Source organism: Corapipo altera, unplaced genomic scaffold (genome assembly GCF_003945725.1).
Source record: "Corapipo altera isolate COAL_440 unplaced genomic scaffold, ASM394572v1 48b, whole genome shotgun sequence".
NCBI classification, from domain to species: domain Eukaryota; kingdom Metazoa; phylum Chordata; class Aves; order Passeriformes; family Pipridae; genus Corapipo; species Corapipo altera.
The window spans coordinates 17,352,406-17,372,914 of NW_020884884.1; the positions used below are offsets into that span (position 1 = coordinate 17,352,406).

General features: G+C 40.4%; 1 protein-coding gene across 1 annotated transcript; it reads right to left on the reverse strand.

The window, feature by feature from the left end:
• Positions 1-7,485: 7,485 nt before the first annotated feature.
• Positions 7,486-20,186, reverse strand: SULT6B1 (sulfotransferase family 6B member 1). Its single transcript, XM_027641704.1, is given in 9 exon segments — positions 7,486-7,588; positions 16,406-16,519; positions 17,427-17,583; positions 17,874-17,892; positions 17,894-17,966; positions 18,619-18,694; positions 18,696-18,746; positions 19,738-19,827; positions 20,076-20,186. Coding segments are annotated over 9 exon segments (714 nt in total). The 3' UTR covers positions 7,486-7,565.
• Positions 20,187-20,509: the final 323 nt, after the last annotated feature.

Sequence of the window (20,509 nt, forward strand, 5' to 3'; positions counted from 1 at the left end):
TGCAGCCCAGAGAAAATTAAAGTGGAAAAGAAGAAACAATTTGCTTAAGGTCATGTAAGAGAATCAGAATTACTATACACGCCATCTGAATCCAGTAATCATGCCTCATGCCCTCACTCCCCGTTCTGCCTACTGCATTGGAAAGTCTTACACTTCACGCAGCCTCTCTGGTAACACTGCTGTTGCAGGAAAAAGCAGGGTTTCCCGAGTTAAACAGACATCAAACTCAGTTTGCAAGGAAGAAAAGGTTATCCTGATAGCTCTCCTGAGCAGACAGATCCGTGGAAGAAAAGATTATCCTGATAGCTGTCCTGAGCAGATGGATCTGTGGAGAGAGGTTAACCACATGTATATCAAAAAGTGCCCAAGGGACAGGGATGCCCATATCTCAAAGGGTATTTCTGTGCTATTCATTGGATTGGTTGACTGTCCAAGAAAAAAAACACCTGTGGAAATCAAGCAAATGGATTTATGGTTTATCCATGCAAATCCAAAAGGACAAAACCTGTTCAAATGGGTCAGTTAAGCATTCACTGAGTTTCTCAATCACGGAACAAATGCTGGCATGTCAGTAATTAAAAATAAATAAATACATAAAACAACTTTTGAGGCATTCATCACCCTGAAAGTCTGCCAGAGAATTCAGAAAAGCAATGGTCCATATTAGGGTTATTATACTGAAGTTTTAAAAGGAATATAGTCTCTGCCTAATGCTAGATCTACCAAAAATTACATGGGGAAAATAATTACATACAATAAATATTTTCCTTCCAAAAGGAAATTAATTTTTCTAACGTTTGTTCTGAGTGTATACTGCTTTCCCCAAGACCTGTTTCTACTCAGTCATAAATCTTCCCCATGGACAAATTAGGCACAACAGCTAGCAGGCATTGCAAAACACCAAAGCATACTTAAAAATGTGACTTTGAGAATCACATGGCAGCTAAGGACAAAGCAAGTATGACTTATAATAACCAAAGGAATACAGTTGATTAAAATGAGGCTTGGATTCTAGTATTTTAGACATATTTTGACATATACAAGAAAGAAAATACTGCTAAAAGCCATTTTTCTAGTCTTTCATATTTTACTATTAATTCAAACAAACAGGAAAAAAATTCTCATTGAAAACAGATATAAATCTGTTGTTTCAAGTCTGCAGTAGCCCTTAGCTCTTCTTTATGCAGTAACTTTAGCTGGTGATATCATATTTGCTCAATTTACCTAGTTTTTATTAAATAACGCTCAGCACCGAGTCCAAGGCAGTAGCCATGATGCAATTCTAAAATTGACTGGAAATTGATGAAGGGTTGTTTATCTGGTTCAATTTTTAAAACAACTCAAAGTAGATATTTTCATTACTATTCATCATTTTCTGTATTAGCCACTGAGATTAGTGCAGATGAAGTATGGCTTTCTAGCTTATTACTCACAGGAATTAACCTATTTATCTGACGACAATGAATTCATAAACTTTTCATAAGATAAGAGTAGAAGACTGACCTAGCTGTATCTAATATTTTTTTTTCCTCTCCAGATTACAAGTTAAGATTCTGTAATTCAATTCTATAAAGCAGATGCTGGGGGATTGTTCTATAACACCACATAAGTCTTTGTACGATCCTGATTTTCATGTGCAAAATATTCCACACAGAAGGGGTTCTCTAGATACTTTAAAAAATATATCTATTCATAAACATTTTACTTTCTAGTAAGAATCTGGTTAGAATATTCCACCACAATTCCAGGTAAACTTTTCTGGAAAGTTAAGATAAACTTTTGGCTGCCCAGTCCCCTAAACTGGGGTACCATAAGTGTGGGAACAGTGACTTTCCATTTGTGGACACTGAAATAGTAAGGGATCAGTTGAATGGGGGGATCAGTCCACGGGGTCTGATGGAATTCATCTCAAAGTACTAAGGAGCAAGTGGAAATTATGGCAGGACCTCTCTCAGTTAGCTACCAAAGGTCTTGGGAGTCTGGGGAAGTTCCTGCTGACTGGTAGCTGGCCAGTGTTATCCCAGTCTACAAGAAGGTTGTGAGGGAAGAGCCAGTGAATTGACAGACCTGTCAATCTAACCCCAGTACCTGGAAAAATTGTGGAGAAGATTCTACTGGGTACTGTTGAAAGGCATTTGAAGAATAATGCAATCATCAGGCACAATCAACATGGGTTTACAAAGGAAAGTCCTCTTTAACTCATTTGACACTCTTTTATGATGAGGTCACTTGTCCAGTGGATGAAGAGGTGGTGGGTGTCCTTTTTCTGGATTTCAGTGAGGCTTTTGACACTGCCCCTCACAGCATCTTTCTGGAGAAGTTGTCCAGCTGTAGGATGAGAGAGTTCATGGTGTGCTGGGTGATGAACTGGTTGAATGGCAGAGCTCAAAGGGATGCACTGAATGGGGCTACACCTGGCTGACCACTGGTTCAATTTGAGAGCCAATATATTGTTCAATATATTTGCCAGCAATCTGGATGCAGGAGTTGAATGAACCATTAACACAGTTCCTGATGATACCAAACTGGGAGGTGCTGTTGTCTTTGTTGAGGGACAAGTTGTCTTACAAAGGGATCCAGATAGACTGAAGCATGGAGGAGTGATAAATGGGATAAGATTAAACAAGTCAAAATGCCAGATTTTTGTGTCCAGGATGGAGTAACACTGAACACAAATATTATTTGGAGAGGAGTGGTTGGCGAGCAGCCCTGAAAAAAGGGGTGCTGGTTGGCAGCAGCTCAGTATGAGTCAACAGTGTGTTCCCTGGCAGCCAAGAGGGCAAACTGCATCCTGGAGTGGATCAAACTATCCAATCAAAGAGGTGATTGTTCTACTCAGTTCAGAGATAGTGCAGCCTCACCTTGAATACTTGAGCAGTTCTGGGCCTCACAATTTAAGAAGGTTGTGAAGGTCTCTGAATGCATCCAGAGGACAGCAACAAAGCCAGTGAAAGGGCTGAAAGGAGTGTTATACGAAAAGCAGATGAGGACTTTGGACTTGGCTATTTTGGAGCAAAGGAGGATAACTTCATTGCTCTCTACAGCTTCCTGAGGAGAGGAAAGGGAAAGTGAGATGCTGAGTTCTTCTCCCTGGTGATAAGATGTGTAGGAATGGCTCAAAGCTGTACCAGGGAAGGTTTAGACTGGACATTAGGAAGCATTTCTTTACTGAGAGGATGGTCAAACACTGGAATAGGCTTCCTAGAGAGGTGGTTGATGCCCCAAGCCTGTCAGTGTTTAAGAGGCATTTGGGCAATGCCCTTAACAGCATGCTTTAACTTGGTCAGTCCTGAATTGCTCAGGCATTTGGACTAGATGATCATTGTAGGTAACTTCCAACTGAAATATTCTATTCTAAGATGTCTCCAACACAGCTATATGATTTTTATTTACAAAATAAGTTGATTAGGATCTCTATGCAAGCCTGAGATTATGTGGTATGGGGCTATGGAACTGCACCTCTAGCTGCCAAGCTCCACCCCAGCTCCACTCCCACCTTCTGGAGTTCCAGTTCTGGATATTACGACCAAAAACCTGGTGCAATTTCAACTGAAAGTGTTTCCAATACTACTGTTACTTGAAGTTTCTAAATAAAATCTTAAAAAAAATATTAGATACAGGGAAAGGAGAGAAGGTATGTATACTGTTTTTGTGGTGTGGGCATCCTACAATGTTATTATTGAAGCTCAGACCCATTTAAAGGTTTCCATAAACATTTAAGATAGTGATCTCATTCCCTGACAGGCAACTTCAAAGTCACAATAAAACTGCGATGACACAAAGAAAACTTCAAGAATTGACTAGGCATAACTTATGACTGCTAATCATACCCTGTTCTTTCATACCTCACAAAGCCTTCAAGGAATACTGCAAACACAGCACAACAGTGAATGTCTCCATACAGAGAAATGCCCAGAGGCTGCCTGGGTGTGCAACTCTTCAGTGCTACCCAAGAATATTTTGTGTTAGCATGAAACACATCGCCTACTTCCTCTGGTGTGGGTCATAAGCAGTGATCCATTCTTGTTTCAAGAAGCCACAAGGCAGAGCTGTAAGGAGTGTCCATACAACAGCAGCACAGCTGAGAAGGGCTGTCACTGGTTTTATGACCTCTGGCAGAATGCAAAAAGGTAGCTTTTCCAGAGGAGGCTGCCAGAAAGTGAACGTCCTCAAGATATGTTCAAGAAAACATACAGGAAAAAGTATTGCAAACTATTTGGATCAGGAACATAGCTTGGCTACGTCATGAGGCCAGTAACTTAACGTGGACCCACTGGTGGTCTGTTGCTCTTCATGTCAGGGTGCCTTTTAAAAAACCAAAAACCTCATTTCACTTTTAGAGGTCATTGCAAACTGCCTAGAAATATTGGACTTCAAAATGAATCCCTAATCCTTGAATATCTCATAACATTTAAGAAGCAAAATAGTCCAAATTCAACTTCCTACACCTTTTCACTGTACCACAAATAGAGATGCTACTCATTGAGGGCTCAATCATGCAATGCACTGATGTAGAAGATAAACCACCTACTTCTATCTTGCTCATCATAGTACATACAAGGAAACAATCCTGAATTTGACGACCTTCCACTGGCAGCCCTGTACTGCAGCATCTTCAAATTACAGTCCACACAGGAGATAAACAGAGGGGAGGAAGGTAAGGACTGACCCTGCAATTAAAATGAAGTTTGCAACCTGGCATTAGCACCCTGTCATTATAACCCATAGAATCCGTATAAATATACATTCACACATTCCCCATTCTTAAATGCATAACCAAAATACTTTCTGATGCTCAATACTTCACATGATGCCAGAAGGTGGGAGTACATTACAAAGCAATTCAAGGTATTTGGAAGTTTTTTGTGCAGATCAATAAATACTGGAGTTCAGTTACACTTAATTTCAAAAGGTCAGTAAGCCTTTTACATTGCTCCAGAAAATGAACAGTTCTCAGGATCTTTATCTTATTTGAAGAAAATGTACATCACTCCATGCATGTGGCAAAACACCTTTGGCAGTACACATGAAGGTTATTGCAAAACTATATTTGAGGCCTAAGAAATAGCTGACATTTAAGACACAGGAGCAGCAAATACTTTTACAAACTTACAAAGCAATTGCATAAGCAATCTGAACAGAAGAACCACCTGTATTTGACATAAGGAAGGAAAATTAGAATTCCATTAACTATAAAAACAAAAATAACTATATCTGAATTGTTTTAGTACCGTATATCTGATCTTCAGCTCGGCAAACTGTTCAAGGTTAGACTGAAAATTTAATCAGGATGAATGCTCTCCTAGGCCTTGTAAATTCCCTAAAACCTAGAGTAACCTGATCCTGGGTGTAACCACATGGGGGCAATTCCTGTATTTCTGAAGGACAGCAAAAGATATCATCTGAAGATAACAGAAATAGAAGCTAATGTCACCATAAACATTAAGTCTCCTACAGTATTAAATATCAAGCAACAGAAAGAAGAAAATACCAGTAAAAGATCTCAAGCAATTTCTCAATTAGATGTGCAGTTAGGTGATGGTTTGGTCCTAAATTTCAGCTATAATATACTATACTTTGTGTCTTTGCTATGCAGGGCCTTCAGTAAAAAGATCAGTATAAATCAAACTTATTTGATAAGCAGCTAATGCAGGGATGACCGAATGTAGAGTATACGTTTTTACTTTCCACTGTGGCATGTACATAAGTATGGAACACTTCACAGAAGGTGGATCTTGGAATTTTGTACAGCAGACTGGAGGAAAATATTGTAGAATAATCCAGTTGAAGAAGGAGAGAATTAACTCATTGCTCCTTTTTAGTTACATTGTAGTTTCACCTAGAGGTCTGAGAAGAGAGCCAATGGCTGCTATGGCAAGCACTCCACTGTTGCAGATGGATGTGCCTCAGCCTGTGGAACTGGGTTCTTTCCCCCTCCATTAACCTTCATTAACATTCTGCAACAAAAGTTGGTTGCACTAAAATACATGCTATTTTACTAAGCATCTCCCTGTTTATCAGGTAAGAGAAGTTCTCAGCCTAGCAATACCCTGCACTGGTAGAGCGGCTCTTGATCAACTGGTGCCTGAATCTGAATCCTAGATAAAAACACACTTTATTAGAGAGAGCATGGTTAAAATTCTGGATCTGCATTTCTCAGCTAGTCATATTATCTAAAACAGACCAACCCCAGATACAAATATATCCTTGTTTTAAGGCATTCAACATTTGGAGTCTCCCTAATTAGGGAACCAGAAGATTATATTTCAGGTACCATTAAATTACAGACAGATAATGCTTTTGAAAACTAACAGTATTACTTTGTTTTGCTAGCTTAACAATGTCTTGTGTGCAGGACATACACTATTTTAATGTGATATTGCAAGGAACAAGAGGCATTCCTCTGCAACAAATCCATGGCCTTCATCCTCCTGTGACAGCCATCATTGGACCAGGAGCAGCAGCAACCACTCCCATCCTGAACCCAAAAGAACAGCTGCAGCCATCAGGGATAAAGGAGCCCAGAGCAAGGGTGAGAAGGAGAAAATGTAGTTTCAGCTTTCAAGAGAGCAGTCTGTGCAACAATCTCTTTGAGGACTTTGGAGTTCAGGCACCTTAGAACATCCATTTATGGGAAAGGAATATTTTATCGCCATTTGAGATTGAGAAGAGTGGTAGATTAAGGATGAGGGAGACCATGACTAATGGACTTAACCCAACCAGCCTCATAATACAAACACTCTTATTATGTAGGGAGAACCCCCATGAGGCCTACAAAGGACCCTAATCTAAGCCTGTTCTTGCATGTTTTTCTAAATAGGAATTGATTTAAACAAGTGCTTTTTCTTAAAGCAGAGGCTTAACTAGTTGAAAAATCAATAGAAGCATTTATCAGAAAAACACAAAAATCAGCTACTTTTGATTCAAAATGAACACTGTGGGAAAACTAGGTTCAGAGTGCATCCTTCTATGCAAGCGGAATTAGAATTTGGAAAGTTGTCTAGTATAATTGGCTAATTCTTAGCACCAGTCTTTCAACATAAGCCTAAAATCCCCCTACAAGTAAAATGTTATCAAATTTATTAGCTGTTAAACAATGGAAAAAAAGAATCAGTAAACAGTGCTGAAGATAACTGTTATTTAGCTGGTCAACAAACAGTAACTACAGCAGTTTCAGCTTTCTTTGGGGATTAATACAGCTGATAATGAGAAGTTTACAAGAGTAATAATCCTGCACAAATTGTTTTTTAATGTACTTTTGTGTAAAAGTAATAGTAACTATGCTAGTACGTGTGTGCCTTGAATACACATGCAGCCTTGGAACAACACACAGCTTAGGGTGAGAGGAACTCTTCTGTAGCATGAACAAACTGGTAATAAAATGCTGATAACCCTGACTTTTTTTTACTACATTTTTAACTCAGTGATACTCCACATGTGGTTCTCTTACCTGCTGCCTCCTTTTCCTCTTCTCCATCTTGCTACTCCCTTCAGTTATCCCTCCTGAAGTACCTGGCTTTAGGTCATTAACAAACCTTGAGCACCTGCAGGTTGCAGCATTAGGCTCACTTCTTCAGCAGGCCTTCCCCTAGAGGATGAGAGGTAAACAGGATTTGTGCTGTTGAACAGATTCCCCAAAAAAAAACAGTGGGGAAAAAAATGATACTTCAGAAGCTGAGAACTGACTGATGTTCCCAGGGCTGTTGTATGCCAAGATTTCCATGTAATGCTAGCAAATCTTGGAGCTCTTTAATCTCTTCTCTCCAGAAGAGCTGCAGAGGCAGCACAGGCTAGAAATGATACTGCAAACTAGAGATTAACCCATTCTCCTTCTAGGCACCAATGTCAAAGTGCCATTAAAATGAAATAAACCACTTCCTCTATATTTTCTATGCTGCTTAGGTGTGTCCACAGTGGCACAGAGCAGGTGGGACAAGGCAGTCATAAAAGCTATCTCGCCAGAATGGGTGTCTTCAGACAGGGATTAGGATACAGCATAGGCAAGTCACACCCAAGACTGAAAACTACAGGACAGTTGGACAAAGAAGTACAAGCAGAAGAGTGGGTTGTAACAAAATTTTTAGCAATCTTCAGCTACCTTTTCCCACTATTGTTCTGTCAAAAATTACTTTCTTTCAAATTGCTCCAGCCTCCTTTCTTTGCCATTTATTTCCCAGCAGTTCCTGTTCCTTGTCCTGATACACACGGAAATGATGAAGACAGGGTAGTGCTCTCTTATCCAGCAAGTGTAGGACAGACAGGCAGAGGAGTCTGTCCAGATGAATACTACTCTGAGAGCTGAAATTTCCATTTGACCTGAGAATCATACTGTTTTCATGCCCATATGTCCATAATGTTTTCATTCTCCCATGCCAGATTCAGCAGATGAACACTTCCAAGCCTTCTTGAGGACCTCTGACCTCATGACCTGCCTGACATGCACCCATAGGATTGCTCCAGACCACTGGAGCAATGTCCACTCTATGTCCACTCCAGACACAGGAGCAGCAGCCATTTACATTCAAGAAATACAGCACAATGCAGAGTTCATCAATTAATGTACTATTGCAGAATGCAAGAGACCAGTAATTTCCTTCCTTCCTCTTCCCCAAGTTTAGCACCTCACCTCCTCTCTCCCAATAGCATGTATGTTTGCCCAGTTAATGCCACAGTCCCTCAGTCTTAATTTTGATTGTGCAACAGCTTCAACAGGGGAGTGGCTGAAATCTCCTTATAAACCCAGGAGTCTACAACTCAGTTCTTCTGTTATGTCTTGGGTTTGATCCCTCTGACTGCAGAAAGAACTAAAGTTAGGAGCCTGATCTCACCATAAGGTTGTCCCATAAACACAAGAAGAGAACACTGGCATCATTGCTTCAGTTAAACAAAGAGAGCCAGTCCTTCCTGCTTTTTTGTTTTGCTGAGTGGGGAGGAGCAGAGAGGGGGAGGAGTCAGTGTCTGGCACCAGGGTACCAAGACATTGAAATCCCTTGGGCATTTACCTGAAGGAACTCGAGCTGATATTTTAGGAAAAGCAGTGTGTCCTAGTTAGAGCAGCTGGGACCAGTTCATCACTGTGTGGGTGTAATCCAAACTGTGTATTCTGCACCCTCTGTCATTTCCCAGGAACTGTTAACAATAGACCATTTCCAGCGGCTGCCCAGAGCACACCTGACCCCTCAGGCTATAAGCTGGGTGTTAAAAAGCCTGTGAGATAGGAGGATGTTCCTATGCTCACACCAATGACTCAGGTGTGATAATTCCCCTCTGGGGAGTCATTAGCACCTCCACACCCAGCCTGAGGGGTCATGTCTGCTAATGGGCCACCAAGGATTCCAAAAATATCTCATGACTCACAATCACCCATTGTGGAACTCCCCATCCTGGGAGAGGTACTGGGCATTCCCACTTGAACCTGAGTGTATATAATCTTGGGGTCTTGGGACTTCTGATACCACTCGTCAGATCTAGAGGAGGATCAGAACCTCGACTGGACTGCAACCACCACTCTCGACCAGACTGTGACCAGCGCTCACCAACAGGTTTTCCTCCCCTTTTACTTTGGCCTCAGGGGGACCACGTGGGGCTCAGCACGGGGGCCAACGAACACCATTCTGTTTATGCCCCAGGGTGCTGGGTTATACATCTGGGTTTTGTGGGTTAAAACCAATTGTTTGTCCATATAATTGTATTATTGTATTATTTTTATTAAATTGTAACTCTGACTTATAATCTCTTTTGAGTTGGGTTCATTTCTCCTGCAGTTTTACCTTTAAACCAGCACACAGTGTAAAGAAGGAAATGCGAAGTCCAGTATGTTTCTTGTATCCTATAACCACTGACAGTACCTAGCTGCTGATGGCTTCATTCTGAAACCAATTGCCTTGAGAGGAGAAGTGATGAAATTACATACAACTGAAGAGACTTCACTGTCCCTCAGGATTTTTCCTGTAATTTGACATCTCTCTCCTGTAATGGTGTAAAAATACACTGGGCTTTTTCTTTTTAATCTGCACAGAGAAATGGGTTGTCGCAATACAAATAGTAATGTGACATTTGCAGGACAGGATCATGCCATGTTTTGCTGAAGGGCATTTTGATAGGTCTTTTCATATATTTGACCAAACCTGGTAATCAAACAGATAGAACAAAACAAATACTTACTGACTAAACCAATGCCAGCACTTCAGCAATCCGACAGTGTTCCCATGGCACAAAAAAAAGAGCACAATATGAATTCCCTTCTGTTCCCCTCAACAGAAAGGAACTTGGAGCATTTTCCGGTATACATGGGAGTGCACTTAAAGGATTAAACTCATCCCCAATAGATCTATGCCATGACAGCATCTAATTATAAGGAGAGCATTTATCTGAGAACAGAATGTGGCACATAATTTCTGATAACATTTATAGTCCACAGAAGATAAAAATAAGGTTTTTGTTTTGCTGTGAGAATCCCCAACATCCAGCTATGCTCTCTTAAAGTAAACATAGGTCTAAACTTTCTCCCCAGCCTCAAATTAACTCCTAATTACAGCATTAATTGTATGACATTCTTATGCAAAAACTTGAAAAAGGTGACTCCAAAGACATCAAGCACATATCCTCATACGACAGTTTATTCATATTTAAGGGGCAAAAAAAAATCAATTTTACTGAATATATGGCCAATTATTCACAGTATCAGAATTAACATAATTAAAATTATAATGGATTTCTTCAAAAGGGGACTGGCATAGTAATTACACAAGGCATTCTAAATGGGAAACAAAGCCAACTGCAAATTTCAGATGTTATTCCATGTAAATACTGTTGCTATAGTGTTCTGAAGAATTCCATTGTAAGCTGAATTGTCCATTTCTACTGCTATGAATAATTGCATAGCCATTTATTTCTAATAACCTACTATTTATGTGCAATTTCTTTTGTCCTTTTAAATGCTATGAAGCCATTTAGAGAAACCACCTACATGACAACTTAGCAATTATCCTTATAAAACATTGCAACTTTGGATAAGTTACATACAAAATTAAATGCCAACTAACTATTGTGTTCATATAAGTTAGCAAAAGTCTGTGAACCCCAGCAATGTAATATTTCATTTAATTCTAAACAACTATTTCTAAAAGGAGGTGATTTATATAAAATCACTCCAGAACACAATCAAATTGCACTCAGTTTTACCATTAAAAATATTAGTGAGTGCAGGTATCAATATTTAAACAACAACCACCATTTTTCAGACCATCCCCAAAACAAACTCATTCGCTGCTTTACTGTTGCAGTGCACCAATATTGAGCTGCTTACTCATGTGTCTAGCAGCATGCCCATGAGCAGCTCCCTGGTACACCCTGTTCACCTCGAGATACACTAACCTTTCAAACTTTGGCTTAGAGTTGGCAAGTTGGATTACTCAAGCCGATTGCATCCATGCTGTGGGACTGATTTCATCTGGGTCATACTGCTGAGCATCAGTGTCATTCAGAGGAACTGTGCTCAGGCTCTCAATCGGCACACAGGTATGGGTCCCACCACTTTCAGCCATACTACTGCCATATCCCTAGTGCCTGGGCAGAGTGAGGCAGCCCACAGTTGCCAACAGCAGAGCAGAAGAGCTACACTATCTGGTATCTCTGCCACCTTTACACTGTAGGCCCCAAGAATGCCAGGATACCAGGATGTCAGGATATCAGGATGTCAGGATCCCAGCTACTCAACACAGCGTACCCTTTGCCACACGTTCCTTGCCAGACAGTGTGAGGAGACCAAAGAATTAATTTTTCACAGTCAATGAGAACTTTAATCAATCTGGGCTTTTGGTGAAAACAGAAGCAATGTGGAAAGACCGTGACAGCACTGAAAAGTAGCAAGGAGAAGACAGATGTGGCGTACATCCTCCAGAGTTCAGAGAATAATGCACAAGCTTGTCAGTGAAAGCCAATGCACTCTCCCCATCCCACGAGTCTGTCAGGATAACTTCCTTGGGTAGGGCCGTAACTACAGCACCCCAGAGTAAACACACAAGAGCTACCTGCTATGCAGAGCCACTAACCAAAAATCTAAACAAACCATGCACATCCTCTGACAGCCCCCTCAGAGAGACCAACTTGAGAACAGCCAATCTACAAACCAAGCAACCCAAGCTGGCAGGTTGATGTCCCCCAGGTGATGTCCTCCATACAGTGAATGAGGAGAATTAGAGCATCGCAGAACAAGGCACACTGTGCCCTGCACACTGAATGGGAGTGGCAGAGGGAAGGCAGACACCATAGCAGCTAACTGCTAGAAAAATCTGCAGAATGTAGCACATCTGAAAACCCACCTTCCCCCTCTCCAGAGCTGGAATGCAAAGCCTGAAAGCACTTCTTTGGCATTCACCTCTTCCTTCAGCCTCCAGTAATTAGCCTGTGCTCTTACTCCAAAATAGCCCCTCTGGCAGATAAATTGTGGGGCTATTTTAAATAAACACATCTCATTTTATCTATGCAAATCTTTTCTTAGATCCTTTTTTGTCAATGTCTATACCATCTTTCCAAGGCACAGCACACAAGTAGTCCAGGGACTATGTTAGTTAATAAACTTGGCCCGTGATCCTTGCTAATGTGAGTCCTGGGGATTGCAGCTGACTCCTGCCTGGCTAGCTTGGAGCTTCTTCATGTCTATGTGCAAACCACACAGCAAACATTCAATGTATTTCTTTTCAAGCTCCTTTCCTCTCTTTAAGTCCACCATAAAATTTCTGTAGTATCCCAGCAGCCCCCATGCCCGGGACACCATTCTGGCATTGCCTCAGGGGACAGCAGGGCAGCTGTGGGGTGAAGTGGAACCTTCAGGGAGTGACGTGCTGCCATGAGTGGGTTACAGAGGCAGTGAGCAGGATTTGGTCCTTGAAGCCACTGCATCTTGAAACAAGACTTCATGGACATTGATATAAATGAGTGTAAATATAATCCATGTGCCAGTACGTAAGAGCGGCTCAATTTACCCAAAGAGATCTTGGCCTAAGTTTTGGCTTCTTATTTTTGGCTTCTTACTTTTAATTCATTCTGTACTTATGTTCATTCTATTGCAATGAGGTGATGTATTTGGTTTGATTTCCCTAGTTTTCCAGCTGAACTGCTCCTTACTCAATGAACATGATTTGCCATATCCCTCCTTTGATACAACTTCCTTCGTGCATCAGCATGTACCTCTGCTTCTGAAAGACTGCAGCATAGCTGTACTCAAGCTAACACTGTACTATCTCTTTCTTTTACCCTCAATGACTTTGATTTACTTATGGACTTTGAGCAGTTTTCCTTCAGAAACAAACTCAGGCCACTTCTGCTATTTTTATTCTGGAGAGTCTGTCATGCCAGCAAACAGCCTTATATTTACAGCAGTTAATAATGATACTTATTCTACTGCATCACATAGTTGTCTTTCTATATTAATGCATTTTTCATCTCTTTTGGTGCCCTTGGGCTTCCGGCACCCATTTCATTTGTGGATAAAGCACTTGTATGGCCTCAATCGTAAACCATTCAAAATATCCACAGTGAAAAATACAACATGAGAGAGCCCTGGAGGGCTTGTCCTCCACTGCCCAGAAACTGTGAAATCACCCATGTATAAAATACACACTCTGCCTCTTGCACTTCAGATTGCTGATTTTAAATGACAACAGTCAGGGCACAGGGGCTGCAAAAGCAATTAAGTGCCACAGAGACATTTGGATTTGATAACCACGGAAGATTGTTTACTGCCCTGTTTAGTCCTAACCATGAATACTCTGCTCCAGGTACATCAAGAGTCTGAGCAATCCCCAGCACTCTGACACATTTGTTGCTCTGCTGAGACTCTGCAGCACACACACACTTCCCAGCGGCACCACTGTGGAGGAGGCTTTCCTGAGGCTTTCTGCTCCAAATTATAATCTCCAGTCATATGGGGAACATACTCATCAAACAAATACAACCTTCAGAGCAGATCTCCATCCTGCACCCACTTGTTTTGTGTGCTCCCGTTCTCCCACACCATGTTTTTTTCTCTCTGGTAAGACCACAGCCAGGCTTTACTGCTAGAAAGTCCTCATGAGTTCAGGATTCAGACAGCATGGAGGACCTACCACACTTACCACCACCTTGCAACCACTGCTCACCCCAGGAAGGCTGGCACCCTCGGTCACTGGGAGGGGAACTAACTCCCTACTGCATTTGTCCAAGGTCCTCTGCATATATATACATTGCCTTGGATATAACAGAAATACACAATAATGAAACTATGACTTGTTTACCTGCTAGGGGAATGCTAATGAGTGTTCTAGTAATGAAAACACCTTCACTGGTTTGTAAAATGCAAAACAGTAGGGAACTCACTGGAGACCCCACATGCACGTCAATAAACTTATATTATTCACAAGTACACAAGCCTCCTGAGACATCAGTTTCCCAGCCCCTTTTCATTTTCTGACTGTTCCTGACTGTCTCACGTTTTGAGCAAAGTCAAAGACTAATTTTCTGTCTTCCTCAAGCCTCTAAAGTTTTTGCAGAAGCCAAATAATCATATGAAAATTGTTCTACTCAGATGCAAACTGAATATTTTATTGGGTAATTCTTCATATTATCCAATCTACATCTATTACAAAGTGCAATAGCAGTACAGAACAATTGTATCTATGACCATAAACATCTGAACATAAATGGCATTTTAAGAGAGTGCTCTATCAATGCACTCAGACGCAGCACTGATATAGTGTGCTCCCATTCATAATGGTGCTGTTCTGTTTCTCTCCTTTGCATCAATCCTGACGTTAACATCTGTAACAATCACCAACCAGTCTCATTTCAACGCTTCCAGTGTACACTGCCAAGCTCTGCAGTGTGTTACAAGTAAAACAGAAGGTGCTAATCCCCACCAAAGGTGATCATTCAGCCAAAATTCAGATCAGTGTTAGGACTTTAACAAAAAAAGACACATTAGAATACAAGTCCGGGCATCTGTTGTCATAAAAAGATTATTAAGAAAATTAAAAGGTAATGTGCCAGGAAAGACAGAAAAACAAGATTTTGTAGAGACTTAAATAAAAAATGACAAGATGTTCCAAACTATGAACTGAAGTTAAGCTGTTTAATCGTTCCCGTCACTGGCAAACTTTTAGAAGGGGATTCTCATCAGCAGTGAATGGCTGAGAGTTTGTTGTGTTTACCATCAGCTAACAAAGTGTGCAGCAGAAGGTCTCACAGAGTCCATTTTTGTCAACACCTCAAGTACCCAACACTTGAGTTTTCAGCCTGTCTAAGGCACAGTTTTTACCCAATATATCTGTAACAAACAGTCCTCCTGCCAAGCTACCTACCAGAAGCAATTATTTATGAAAGAGAATCTGACAAACTATGAGAAGGAAGACTGTAACCTTCTCTGCTGGTTAAATTAGCAACTGTGTGTCCATTACACACATATTCTTTCTCTGAGTACTTTTTCCCTTGTATTCCTAATTTTTGGAGATAAAGAAATGTCTCTGGTGGGGAAGACAACCAGCTGCCAAAGACTGGTGTTTAACCAGCCTCCCAAGGGAAAGCTTCAGCCTGAAACGGCAGAGACCATCCAGTGTTAAACTGTCTTGTGCACACTGGTCTCCTGGGTTCACCAAAGGACACTCATTCTGTTTCGGATTGTGACACTTCAAAGCTCCCAGACAGACATCCAGGAAAAATCCACATCCTAGCTATGAGATCATATGGACTACAGTTAGGCTTAAAGTAACCCAAGCAAAAACAGGCAAACCCAGACAACCCAGGAAAAGGCTCCATTTCCAGTGACCTCACACTATCAGAGGAAAGAAAAATAATATTGCTGAAATGGGGAGAAAATTTTCACTGAGTTCCTTTACCTTTCTCTTACATTTGTCAGCACACAGAAAGTAGCAAAAGACAACTACAAAACTTTCTGAAATTTCATTTTACACTATGAACTTAGAATTTAAAATTATATATGAATCCTATGAACTTAGAAATTAAGAATCAAAATGATACTTCATGATTGTTTTAAAAAATCCCTTGGAAAATCACTTCCAACACACAGAACACATTTCCAGTGATTCAGCATGTTTAATTACCACATATATATATTTCACACAGCATTCTACTGGGTAACAAGAAATTAAAGCTAAAAATCAGTGTTAAAAACAAGGGAGGCCAAAGAGCTACAAGTCATTTAAGAGAATCCAGTGACCTCAGTGATACTAACTGCACAGGCAAGGATTGCTTTCTTGAGTTAGGCCAGCAGAAATAGGTTTGCATATTGCATATATATTCAAAATTTTTAAATAGGATATTGTCCTGGTTTCTGTTTTGAAACAGAAGTGAATGAAAAGCAGCCTGAACATTAGTGGGGTTTTTTACGTAAAGGAGGTTCAGGTCTTACAATAGCCATCATATTTATACTTCACTCCCAGCCTAATTCTTTCTAAGCACACTTAGAATTTGGCATCCTTGTTCAGAGCTTCAGTGTAAAGAATCTTCCAGTCTCCAAAAACACCTGGAAAATGAAGACAAGTAAATTATTACCCTTGACTCTAAGGACCAAAAAGTATAATTTCAAACAAAAGACTAACTTTTCTCTCTTATTATCATACTTCAGGATAATCCATTTTTTTAAAATTTTTTTCCTGTAAGAAAAAAATATCTGACCCAAGAATACATGCATATGTTTGCCTTATGTTTGGTGTCCTCAACAGCATGTACACATAAAGCGACCACAGGAAGCTACTGTTCTGCCTTCATAACTTTGACATGTGCTTTGCACAGCTGCAGAAGACTATAAAAGGTGACCAGCAGCTGTGAAACCCATCCAGAAAGTTCAAAGGTGGGGCTTTTAACTGCAAAAGCCTTGTGTGCTGCAACCAGACACTGCCCTAAGCTGCAGTTTACCTCTAATCCAGATTTTGGAGAGCCCACAGTCAAAGGCTGTCTGAGATTCTATCCTGATCCATGGCTAAAAGACACAGATCACTCTGCGGAGTGTGTGGATTTCATGTGTTGATTGTGCAATCAATACATGATAAGCAATCACAAGGGTTATTTAGAAAACCCAAGAAAAATCTGTGGAGGCATCCTGTAGACCAAGTGCCAGGCTATCCCCAGTACTCACAGAAGCCAAAATACAATCCTTCTTTGTTTTAGTTGGTGCTTAGTGCATACCTTGACTAAAGGGTTTGCTACTTGTAGGGCACTTATGCTAATCATATCATACAGGGCTTTACTGAATGACACAGGCCCTTGTGATGAAATAAGTGAGAGGTTCCTGAAGTACAATCAGTGTTTCTTAAACAACACCCAGCCTTGAAAATTATACATAAAGATTAACCATCTATTGATCCAAATTCCTGTTTGCCCAAGATAAGGAGCTACCATTCATCATTCTGGCAAAATACAAACAAATTTACCTTGGCAGAAAAGAATCAAGCCAACAGCACCAGAAATCTCCTGAGCCTTAACTCTCGCTGCCTGCAAAGTGTGCCTTTCTGCAATGGCCTGGACCTGTTCAGTTGTTGGGGAGAATCCAAAGAATTCAGCTATCTGCTTTACACTGGCAGTCAGGTTCTGAAAGTAATATAGTAAAAATGGGACATGCAATATTCTTCCTCTAAAAAAGGGAGTTACCCACTTGGGATGTGCATTGTCATTATCTACAGACAATATAAATTTTCCTTCATTGGATGTTTTCCGTGTTGCATTGGAGCTCTCCTTTTGTATAGCCAAACTCAACCTGTTGCTAAAATCAACTTGATTTTGCTCTTTCAGAAACCCGTGCCATTTCCTCTTAATTTCAGCAGATTTCAAGGAATGGATTCAGATGTGTTTTGCCTGTCAGCACACAGCATCTGCTTTACCTCTTTCAGGTCTTCATATTATGACCATAGTATTCTCATCCTCGATGTGTTTGTTCCAGGTGACTCCATGATCAAAACAGGATCCCCAGCCAACTGTAAAGAAGAGAAAAAAGCATCAGTGTGACCTTCTTTTCATACTTTCTTCTTTCTGACTGACGAATTGCCTTCTGTTGCCTGTCAGTGCAGACAAACGGAACAGCCCGTCCTTTCCATGGTACACTGTACTGTGTAACAGAATGACAGAGACTTCCTCTGAACTTCTGTAGGTAAATGGTTTCCACACATAAATATGAATCTCACTACGTGCTTCCCTTCTGTTACTATGTTGTCATGCAACCATCTCCTAAAAGACAAAGCCTGACATCAGTGTAAATATAAAATTTGGGTTGCTAATGAGGTTTTTGGCCTCATGTTCAGAAAGAGTAAACACAGTAAACTGCCATTTCATTAACACTTCAGATCTGTGGCATTTTCTCCATCACTAAATGTCAGAATGTTGACCCAACGCCATTGTCCAGCTGCCATGCAACTCCCTCACCCTTGCCTGGAAGAGCAAAATACCCAGAAGCGAAGCATCTTTTGAACATTCTCCCCCTTCTGGCATTCAGCTGCCTCCTTTATCATGACGTATGACCATCAGTAAACTAATTACAGCACAGCTGTTTTCCCACTGGTCCCATCTACATGCTTTTTTAATATTTTTTTCTGTTGCTTTTCCAGCTACAATCAGTAACTGTAACAATACCATTCTCTTTTACTAATCCTGAGAACTCATTCCAGGAGCTGTAACTGGGGATGCTTGTCACATTGTTGTGGAAATGGCAAAATGAAAGAAACAGCTGTGTCTTTAGAGTTTTGAAACAACACTACTATCTGGAATAGAAGAAAAGAAGTCAACAATTTTAGATCACTTATTTACCCTGGCAACCAAAATGAGAGTATAACCAAACATTCTGCAACCGATAACATACTGGGGGCTATAAAATATTTTATTAGTTAAGACATGGAGAACAAAATTATAACATAATTATAATAAAGACCTTGTTATCACTTCTAAGGTTTGCCTATGTCGTAAAAAGAAGTAACTGAAAATACTGTAATATTGTCCTTGAATACTATCCCATAACTAACTAAGACCTGGCAAATAGTAAGGAGCCATTTGCCAACCCCCTGCTAGGAAAAGCTCCCTTGGAAAACCACAGCTGTTACAATCATCTCTGATTTTTTTTAAAGTATGGCATTAGGGTTCTTGAAATCTTTAAGAGACCGTAATCCTCAGAGAAGCATAAACACTTCTGAAAACACGTTAAACACATTAAATATTTTTGTTAGACATGTTTTATTTTTTCCTGCCTCATTCAGGAAAAAATACCAATAATACATGGAAAAAACCTCCCTCCCTTAATCAATTATTTCCTTCATCTGTGGTGCATCTTGTAAGTGCTATGTATCTGCCACCATTCAGTGACTGAGTACCAGAAATACTGAAGTTTTAACCACATGACTCTTTGCAAGGAGACAGCCAATGTCCCTGAGATACTGCTGCCACATTCATTCCCACCACAGTCATGCACAGAAAAGAGTAGCGTAAAAAAGAAAATCATGACACTCCATCAATTTCAGAGCACTGCAACAGCTCTACATCTGCCCTTGCTTATGTTAACTACAGCACTCCTATGGCTACTGTAAATTGTAGGGGTGCTAAGACAGCCCGGGCATCAACAGACTGCCACTGTCTCCAAGTAGCTTTCCCCCAGTGCCACCTGCTTGGGTGCAAGAAAACGATATGGCCCCAAAATTGATCTTGCACACTGGTGCTGTGAGAGAGATGAGGCTTGTTCTTGGAAAAAGAAAAAAAGCCCACCTTAGCTTTGTTCTTGAAAATAGACTTGGGGAGGCAATAATAATTCAGATGTGTTACCAAAATCCTTGGAGATGGAATCTATTTCATCCTCTTTAGAATTAATCAGAACCGTAAGTGGGAACAGGTTTATTACACAGGTGCGGCAATGATTTGTGAGAGTCGCCTGTGTGAAACAGCCCCTAATCAAAAGGCATTAGTCATCCAAGATTATCTTTTTTCTCCTCTGAGGAGAAATATCTTTCCTCACTGCATGACTTCATTTTAATAACTTGTGTGTGGGAGTGCAGGAAAGAGAAAACAACAGATTTTTAGAAGTTCGACAGTTTCTTTTCACTAACCTGATATTTACCTGGATCTCCACATTCAATAAACTGTAGTTCTGCACTTACAGGCATACTCTGAATAGTTGTAAATATTAAATCACTTAAAATCTGGATAAGCAATTTCATGCCTGCACCAAGAAACCCAAAGAACAAAATAAAACATATCAGAGGTTTATATAAGAGCTCAGAGCCTCCTAATTATGTGGCTTAATTCAGCATAATACTCATTGGATGACAAATAACACTAAAGCACTCAAATGATTCTAAACAAAATAATGTTTTCCACTAACAAGATCCTCGACAGTTTCTTAACTGTGACCTTCCTGGCTCACTAATAGCTAATATTTGGAAAGCGCCGGGGGCAGAACTGATTCAACAATGCACTTTACATTTTTTTCATATATTCATAAAAACAATCAGTGACAGACAATAAAGGGAGCTTTTCTGTC